Source organism: Acartia tonsa, chromosome 10 (genome assembly GCF_053477335.1).
Source record: "Acartia tonsa isolate MP-2025a chromosome 10, ASM5347733v1, whole genome shotgun sequence".
NCBI classification, from domain to species: domain Eukaryota; kingdom Metazoa; phylum Arthropoda; class Copepoda; order Calanoida; family Acartiidae; genus Acartia; species Acartia tonsa.
Window position 1 is genome coordinate 19,947,117 of NC_137269.1, and position 9,285 is coordinate 19,956,401.

General features: G+C 33.2%; 1 protein-coding gene across 5 annotated transcripts in view; it reads left to right on the plus strand.

The window, feature by feature from the left end:
• LOC145330498 (tubulin polyglutamylase ttll-4-like) overlaps positions 1–9,285 on the plus strand; it is a 436,474-nt gene that overhangs the window by 425,880 nt on the left and 1,309 nt on the right. For 3 of the 5 annotated variants that reach the window (XR_013883432.1, XR_013883431.1, XM_080175127.1), the window contains exons 10-29: positions 38–182; positions 513–598; positions 905–1,014; positions 1,366–1,468; positions 1,683–1,796; positions 2,345–2,468; positions 2,841–2,956; positions 3,230–3,344; positions 3,606–3,719; positions 3,965–4,060; positions 4,398–4,557; positions 4,704–4,764; positions 5,173–5,243; positions 5,630–5,695; positions 6,059–6,094; positions 7,316–7,396; positions 7,687–7,850; positions 8,440–8,515; positions 8,810–8,890; positions 9,097–9,156. Coding sequence is in view for 3 of the 5 variants with exons in the window: in XM_080175127.1 (XP_080031253.1) it covers positions 38–182; positions 513–598; positions 905–1,014; positions 1,366–1,468; positions 1,683–1,796; positions 2,345–2,468; positions 2,841–2,956; positions 3,230–3,344; positions 3,606–3,719; positions 3,965–4,060; positions 4,398–4,557; positions 4,704–4,764; positions 5,173–5,243; positions 5,630–5,695; positions 6,059–6,094; positions 7,316–7,396; positions 7,687–7,850; positions 8,440–8,515; positions 8,810–8,890; positions 9,097–9,156 (1,979 nt within the window). In the remaining 2 variants the exon portion in view is untranslated. The remainder of the gene's footprint in view (positions 1–37; positions 183–512; positions 599–904; positions 1,015–1,365; positions 1,469–1,682; positions 1,797–2,344; positions 2,469–2,840; positions 2,957–3,229; positions 3,345–3,605; positions 3,720–3,964; positions 4,061–4,397; positions 4,558–4,703; positions 4,765–5,172; positions 5,244–5,629; positions 5,696–6,058; positions 6,095–7,315; positions 7,397–7,686; positions 7,851–8,439; positions 8,516–8,809; positions 8,891–9,096; positions 9,157–9,285) is intronic. The other 2 variants (XM_080175129.1, XM_080175128.1) reach the window with 2 other exon arrangements.

Consider the following 9,285-nt stretch of genomic DNA (forward strand, 5'->3'; position numbering starts at 1 on the left):
GCATCGCAAGGACATATTTATTAATTCAATGTTTTAGAAAACTAATGAAATGGAAGTTATCAACCATAACCCCCGCCATTGTAAAGCGGACTACCTCAAACTCAGGCTACAGACTCATGCGCAAGAACTGTGTGGATTGGAACGCTACTTGGGGCAAACACATGAAGTCAAGCTTGTTCAAGGTCAGTTAGTTTAAATAATTAAGGGATAGGAAAACAGAGAATTAACAAGTAGATAATTAAATAGTTTTTCAAATAGCTGAAGATTTTATTTTATTTACCTATATTCAAATATTTTTTTAAAAACTTTTTTTTATATTGATAATTTCAATATTTAAACGGACTTAAACGTTTACTTAAATGTATAACAACAACATAACAGTTATTTCTTTTTTTGTTTAAAAGTTACCTACTCATGTTTGTTTTTAGATGCGAAATGCATGTTCAAAATTCACATATTGAAAAATTTCTTTTATGCCTATCTATTAGGTTAATAATATTATACCTATTCAGGGTGTTGACGATACCCAGAAAATCAACCATTTCCCAGGAACATTTAACATTGGTCGCAAGGACAAACTTTGGCGTAATTATCACAGGTACTAAACTGAACTATCTTTTTATATAGACAAAAGTAGTAAGGTTTTTTACTTGTTGTTCAAAGAAATGATATCGGAAATTGCTGGTCCGATTGAGCTTTTGCGAAAAGTACAACATAGAAATTTTGTTACACTCTTTGATATAGGCATTATTTTCAAAGATTAGAATTAAAGAAAAATAGAACATTTTAAAATTAAATCAGATTGGTTCTAAAATCTATGGCGTGTATGTAAAATGTCAACATAATACCTAGTAAACACGAAAAGGAGTTTTAGATGCATATAACTTTATAACAATTTCTGTAGGTTGATGTTAAAGCATGGTAAAGCTGAATTTGGGTTCCTGCCGCGCACCTTTGTCCTTCCTGGAGATGCTAAATTGCTCAAGAAAGTATGGGAACGTAGAGGAGCTAAAGGCAAGTCAACATGTTCTTGAGTTATTGTCGATTCGCATTGAATTCTAGAACAAAATGGTAATTTCAGTAAGTCGCATATGAACCATAAACAAACTTTAATGAAAAAGGTATATCATGGGTTAGTTTTAGTAAATGGTAGATGATATCTGTAGGAATAGTAGTTCGTAACAAGATCATAATGTCTCTTTGGATACTTAAAGCAATTTTAGTGGCAAACAGACAAATACTTAAAACTTAAGATTTAAAAAGGTTACTTAGAAGCTAGATATGGAATTTTATATTTCCTAAAGTACCTATTACCTTTACGCCATGTATATTTAAATCTTTTCCTAAATCATTTCCCCATTTTAGGACGTTGGATCTTGAAGCCGCCCGCCCTAGCTCGTGGAGTTGGTATTAGTGTTGTCAACAAATTATCTAAGATACCTAAGAACAAACCCCTTGTAGTACAAAGGCAATTTATCTAATAAATTAAATTGTAGAATCTTGATACATTCTTAATTAATGTGACGCCTTTTTTTATTCTAGTGATTAACTGGTTCTAATAAAGCACATTTCATTATACTTTTAAAATTGACCATAAAAGAATAACTAAAATATTTCCCTCCAATTCCTTTTTGTATATCACTTTTTAAAAATAAACAAATAATTTTGGGTAAATGATGCAGATATGTTGCCCGTCCGTACCTGATAAATGGCACCAAGTTTGACCTGCGGCTTTACCTTCTAGTTACCAGTGTTAACCCACTCAGGATTTATCTCTATGACAACGGTTTGGTGAGGTAAGTTTCCTAATTATCACTGCAGGGAATCAAGAAATAATGTGTATTGTAGGTTCCTTGAGAGTGAGACAGTGGGTCAAGTACTTGTACTTGAGCGTGGACCTTGAGCTGGCCCTGGTGCTTGCATACTAAAGTGTCCCGTCCTACTCCATGACTACTTAGGTCCAAACACTTAAAAACTATGGCTACACACACACACACAACAATGTGTAATTTGTCCCCATAAATGTATATTTCTGGGATTAAAGTCAATTTGAGGAGCTACTAAATTACTAAAAGACGTCAAGGGTAGCGGTAAAGGGGTGTTTACCCCCCCCCCCCCCCCTTTAACTTTTACCCCATTAAATATTGAAAAGCTAATACAAAAAAGAATTAAGCTTTGATATTGATTTTCTTTTATATAGGTATCTAGAAAATACCAAAAAAATACTAAATTAGGTCTTATGTAAAGAAGATTGAGACAGAAGTAGTTGTTGTGTCATCCCTTTTTATCTGCATGGTGTCTTTTGTATTTTTGAAGTTATTATGATGCGTAAAAAAATATTTAGGTTCGCATCAAACAAGTACAGCAACGACAGCGCCTGCGTAGATGATGTGTACATGCATCTCACAAACTATAGTATCAACAAGAAATCTTCTAATTATACTTCCAATGAAGATGCTGAATCCTGCCAGGAATGTCACTGTGACTGGTTAATTACCTTGATCTGCTAAGTCAGGCGCGTGACGTTTATAGTAAGATTAGTAGATAAATTAAAATGGTATGGGCTTCGATTAATAAGTAACTCAGTATAATGCATTTATAGGGTTTGATTGTGGCGGGGGGGGGGGGGGTGTATATAGTATGAAAATGATTTTAATTCCAAAATACTAATGCATCTATCAAGATTAGGTAGGTAGAGACTTTTCAATAAAATTCTGTTTTTGATATAGACAGATTTTTTTGTATATTGTACAAGTATTAATTAACTATTCCTATAAATACCCCATATGTTATATCCCCATAAGATAAATTGAAATATCGGTCACAGTGTAAAAATAACGCAGGGTCACAAATGGACATTAAAATCTCTGTGGCGACACTTTGATGCGGAGGGCATTGACCACAAGGTTGTCTGGGAGAAGATCAAGGACTTGATGATCAAAACAGTCATCTCTGCAGGAAACATTTCATTAGAATTGCCAACAGATTATAATAGACTAGTTGCTATGTCCTTATGTCTATATAAATAAGATGGATAATGCAGTTTTTGTAAAGTTAAGCAAATATCTTCCCCCCCCCCCCCCCCCCAACCCCCCCATCCTATTTTAATTGTTTAATATATAAAAATTTGTTTTTTAATATTCTTACCTTTTTAATTTAACAAAATAAACAACAAAAAAAGAAATGTTTAACCATCTATTAATAAATTCTAATGGAAGTAACAATGCTTAGAGAGTCAGATAGTGAGTTTGTTTCACTCCAATGTATCCAGTAGATACTCCTGCTTTGAACTATTTGGTTTCGACATTCTCTTGGATTCAAAGTTGAAACCCTGGCTAATTGAGGTTTGTTTAATTTTACATTATCTTTGGTAGCGCAGCTTCTATATGACTAAAGTTTGTAATATAACAATAAACATTAGGACCTAGTGTGAACGAATATGTAAAAATAATATTATTGTAAAGATACTTTTAAAGATATATTGTGTAATAAGCTGACTTAGTAATATGATAAGCACTAAAAATGTCTTAAGCTTACATATATTTTTATCTCCCTCTCCGTTCTCCTTGAATAAAAACAAATTGTATGTATAATTCTATTTACAGGTGAACATCTCCCCTAGCCTGCACAGCTCCAGCAGCCTGGATCTTGATGTTAAGTCACATTTGACCACTGAGGTCTTCAATATGGCCAGATACCATATCCCTAATAAGATTAAGGTGATTACAACTTTTTTCGATTGTTAATTACCTAAGGAACATAGACGGGATTATACTAGAAAATTATATGTAGGTACAGGTTAAAGGTTAGTCAAATGGTTTTAAACTATAAGTTAAGTTGGATTAGCTCGGAAAAGTGGTTAGTCATCCTAAAGGGTTAGGCTCTACTAAAGAGATGGAATTTCAAGGGAATAGAGGGCTTTTTTAACATATTATCACCAAATAACTAATTCTTTTTTATATAGGGAGTTGAACAGAAAGAGATTGGTAAAAAGATGGGGCTTCCAAACCTTCTCTCTCTTTGTCTCGACAAGAGGCTTTATGTCAAAGAAATATCGAAGGTAACAAAACAAATTGTACCATAGGTACCTAGCTATTTTACATATAGGATATTTTCATTAGTCCGCTCAATATTCTTAGGAATAAAGTTTCTAAATTTTATTCAGAGCTAGATCTTTAAATCATTTCAATGGTGCGCCAAATCGGGGTGCGCCGAATTTCAGCCAATCACAGTGCGGCATTTCGTCAAATTCTGTCACTCATTGGTGGAGCACCATTGAAATGATTTAAAGATCCAGCTCAGTATATTAGCAGTTTCTTACCATTAACTTCTTGTCTTTCAATATTTTCATAATGTTTCCTTTCTATAAAAACAAAATCCTATCACTAATCATTTAGGCTGAACGCATCAAGCACGACGCAATTGTGGACTCTATAAAAATGCAAGTTTCCGCAGCCGCAGAAAGCGGCAGTACAACCACACTTGATGCCTTCCTGCCGCCAGAATGGATCTTGGACCGCCTTACGCCCGACGATACCAGACAACTTGTACTTTCAGGTCTATACTTTAGAATTTGTTAGATAGCAAAGATTTTTCTATCGATAAATAATACACATTCGTCAGCCAATGACCGTTTTTTTTGTTCATGCGATGTTACGCTAATACCTAGTTGTAACTAATAATAATTTTGTATACATTTTCAGAGGAAGAATTGGACACAACTCGCCGTTTTGAACGTATTTTTCCAACTGCTGATTCACATAGGTAAGTTTTGCGTCGTATTATCTATCAGTATGAAAAAAATCCTCGAATAATGTGTTTAGATAACAACTCTGTTTTAATATTGTAGTTAATGGCACTTTTACTAAATTGTATTCTGAATTTTCAGGGTAGATTTTCAAAGATCTTTTATTCGGTTTTAGAATTTGTGCACCAAATTGTTTTTTTTTCAATACGGATTACCTCAGAAATTAAGAAGGGAGGGAGGGGAGTTGCTGAACAATTTTTCATAAGCTTTAAAATCCCATTAAAACAGGGTGGAAAACGTTAATTCTTTTTTAGTGTGAAGGGATTTTAATTGTAAATCTTTATTCTTTATAATTACATTTCTCTTTATTTATTTTAAAATATTGTACTATATAGTATATATTTATCCATCTGTTGATTACATAGGTATTTCAAGTATTTTGAGAAACCAAGATACTACAACCTTCTCTTAGCTGCCTGGGAACAAAAATATTCAGGTATTTAAAAAGAAAAAGATAGTTTACCATGGAAATTCAAATTAAATTTTTTAATTTGAAATAATTCCATATGTTGTATATTCTGCAGATAATTTTTTTTGGTCCCCTGCTAAAAAATATCTATTTCCACCCCCACCCCCCCACCCCTTGTAGGGTATCCCATGCAGAATAAACACCCCCGAATAATCCATAGTAAATCTTAAACAATTAAAGAAGGCTTAAAATCACTTTTGTTTTTTAATGTTTTAATTTATGTTATTCATAAGTTACTTTTACTTTGAATTCAAAATAAAAAGTTTCCCTATTTATTCTAAGTATTTTTTCATTGGTCATTGATGATTGATTTTTAAATAGTTCACTAAGTCATATCAATATCTTATTTCTAGGGGAAAATCGAGAGGCTGGAAGACAAATTCTGCACAAACTTTGTGCAGCTAAGCATCACCTTAAAGGTAAATATAAAAAAAATAGTACCTACACATTTTTGACAACAGATGGCAGTGGAACAGAACTAACAAAGATTGTAGTGAAAATTTTAAAGTAATAAAGATTTTAAAAGACCTTTTTAAAAATGAGAGAGTGAGGTATTTTTAATCACACAAATTTTGAACATATAAACCACCTCGTCCTCCCCCCACCAATTTTTAAAAATCTAGTCCTAGTCAGTCTCTACAAGGTTCTTTTTACCCTAAAAAAATGCGTTTTTTACTTCTAGAATAAGGGAAATCGGTAGGTATGCTTTTTGCAATTAGCTAAATCTTTTACATAACCTTATTTCCAGCAGGTTCTAAAGATTTATAATTTAATAATTTTAGATCCTTCAATTGTGCACGTAAAGAAAAATCTTTCAGGTTCTTGTCATTATTAACTGTTTTGGTGTTTAGTGATCGATTATTAGAATTAGGGTTGACGATCCGAATCCGGAATCCGCCCAATTGTTGGCCAATTTTGGAATCCGAATCAAGAATCCGTTTTTTAATAGCGGATTCGGATTCTTAATTAGTAGGCTAAAATTAGCGTCTTGAGTTTTTTCTTTCAACTCCCCCTTTCTTAAGGCAAAGATTATCATCATTATATATATATAATATCTTTTAAAATCTGTTTCGATTATCGGAAGTGAATTATAGAGAACACCAAGAACATTAACTTTTAGGACATAGGTAGCACTTAAATTAAAAAAAAGCCTTTAAAATATTGCAAGAATCCGTAATCAGAATCCGGAAACCGCCAAAAATAAGAATCCGAATCCGCGGAGAATCCGCCATTTTTTGAACGGATTCTTGTAGGAATCCGAATCCGGTCAAAAAAATTGACGGATTGCCATCCCTAATTAGAATGCAAGGATGGGCCAATGAGAATCAATTTAACATTCACCCTAATAAAACAAAGCTCTTTCTTGTAAAGAAAGAAAAATCTTTCTCTATCTATTGTATTCTTAAGTCATATCAAGATATGTAAAAGAATAACTGACTTGAACTTTACTATATTTTATTCTTGACTGTTAACAATTAACTTTGACACTTCTAAAGTTCTATTTCAGTATTTTAAGGAACTTTAAGTAATTACTACTCTATGGTTCTTATTTGTATTTACTAAAACTGATTTATTTGATTTCCCGAAACTAAGACATAAGGATGAGGAAGGAAACATTAATCTTTTATTTACACAAGTACACAAAGTTATTAAGGTACAGGGGTACTGATAAACAATTCAAGTGAAAATCTCCCCACAACGGATTTCTTTCTTACCCACTTCCTTTTATTTACAGAACAAAACAAGTTTTACGCCGCACAAATATAATTTTTCTATTGTAATCTAATTACGTTTTCATATTAGCTGGCCTTAAAAACTTTGGATACTTTTACTGAATTATTATTGGCTAGTTGAAAATAGTAGGTAGCATTCAAACTTTTCAACCAATAATTATAATCTAAAGAAGGGGTAATCTTGTTTAGCATTGGGAATGTAGATCAATTTACCGTCCAATGTTCCTTTAGATCCTTAGACATTAGGGATGTTTATCTTTATTCCAAATATAAAGACGACATTTCTACACATAGTATTATTTTTAGTTCCTGCGAATGTGTATGTAAAGAAAACTCCCTCTGGTCAACAAACCATCGACATCTCATGCCTTGCTGCCCCCTCTTCAGGTGAGCTGCTATTCTATTTAATATGGATTTGGATCTAAAAGAAAAACTCTTCTTGCACAATTTTGTTCAGCCAGTAAAGCATATCATAATGAACTAAGTAAGATACTAGTACCCGATTAGTAATTTAAAGCCTTTATCCATGCGTCTGTTATCGTAATGTTAAAACTACTTATCGTAATCAATCAATCAAGCCATTTTATTTTCAATAGTCAAGTGATGTTTTTCCTCTATTTGTGCCTCTAGGTAATTCTTTTTTACACCTCTTAATTAATCCTTCATAATTGTCGTAGAAGAAATCAAGACTGACTGTACCAAGACTGTGCCTCCTACTATTGTGCCTGCAAGCCAAGACCTGCCGCTACCGCCATCGGATACAACACCAATCGAAATTGGCGGTTCCGCCGGCCAACTGCCGCTACGCGAGGATGATAGGCGAAGAATGTCCGCTAGTTCCACAGGATTGACACAATTAGAAATTACACTATTTGTTGTTGAACCTTTCCCAAATATCCAAATACGTTTTTACCCACCTTCCCGCCCCTACTATAAAAATTTTACCCCCTAAGTCAGGGGTGTATATTCTACATGGGATCCCCTGCTCAGGGGGGGGGGGGAAATAAAAAATAATTGGTTGGAGGGAAAAAAATGTAAAAATTAAGAAAACTGAAAACATTTTTTCCATTCCCCCCTCCTTGGTGAAAAAAACTTTTAAAAATGTGTGGTAGGAGGGATAAAATAAATAAAATATAGAGTTCTTTAAATATTTTTTCGTTTTCCCCCTACTTGGTGAGAAAAAACTAGAGGGGGGAAGAAAAATAAAAAGTTTTGTAGCAGGGGAAAAAATAAATCTTGTGCAGAATATACACCCCTGCCCTAAGTTGAAGGGTCACCATTAACAGTTGAATTAAACCTATCCCCTCTTGATATATTTACTCCCCCCCCCCTCCATCCCCGGAAAATATGATCTTGCAATGATCCTTGAATACCTTATAAAATATTATGGTAAGAAATCTTGATCATGCTTTTTAATGTGTTAATATTGTACAGAAATGGATTGTGGTGAGTCAGTAACGGCTTCTCCAGCAAGATCTCCAGAATATTCTGCCAACAGTCAGTCAGGTAATTTTGCCAGATAACAGAGTGGTTTTGGACTTATGTAAGTGCTGGTACCCAAAGTTTTTTTTAAACAAGATTTCGTTTTTTTTGGCTTAAAAACTTTGTGGAATTTCACTAAATCTGGATGGTGTTGTAAATGTACAAATAATCAGTGAAATACTTTTCTACTAAAAATTTTAATCGACACAAGGGATAATTTTGTTTATCGTTATTGGAGATGTTCATCAATTTATCTATGAATCCCTAAAGGTCCTTATAATCACATGCAAAATTAGAATTAAAAATGAAATTTTGTAGGCCCAGCTATTGTTTTGGATGAAAGAATATTGGGACCTGGAGAGGGGAATATTACAACTGGTATTCCTACAGATCTTACAGGCAGCATATTGTTCTTATTATCAACTTATTTATCACCAAGCTACGTTGTAAAGGAGAACCATATTGGTTCTGTAGTTAGCAAGATCCTTCGGTACATACAGCTAGACATCCTAATACTTTTATAAAAAGATACGTTTCATGTTTATTATGATTTGACATATTGCCATTTTTAAAGAGAATAAGACTTTATGTTGTTTGAATTCTAGTTGTGAATGAAAACTACAAGAACTCGACACTAAGCACTGATCATCAATCATCAGTAACAGGTGAAGTAATCCAGCAAAATATATAAAATCTTGCAATAACATCATACTTACTTTTTTATTCAAGAGTTTAGGTCATCGTCTTTTGGGCTTTTAAAACTTTTTAACACTTCATTCACATATTTTTAACTG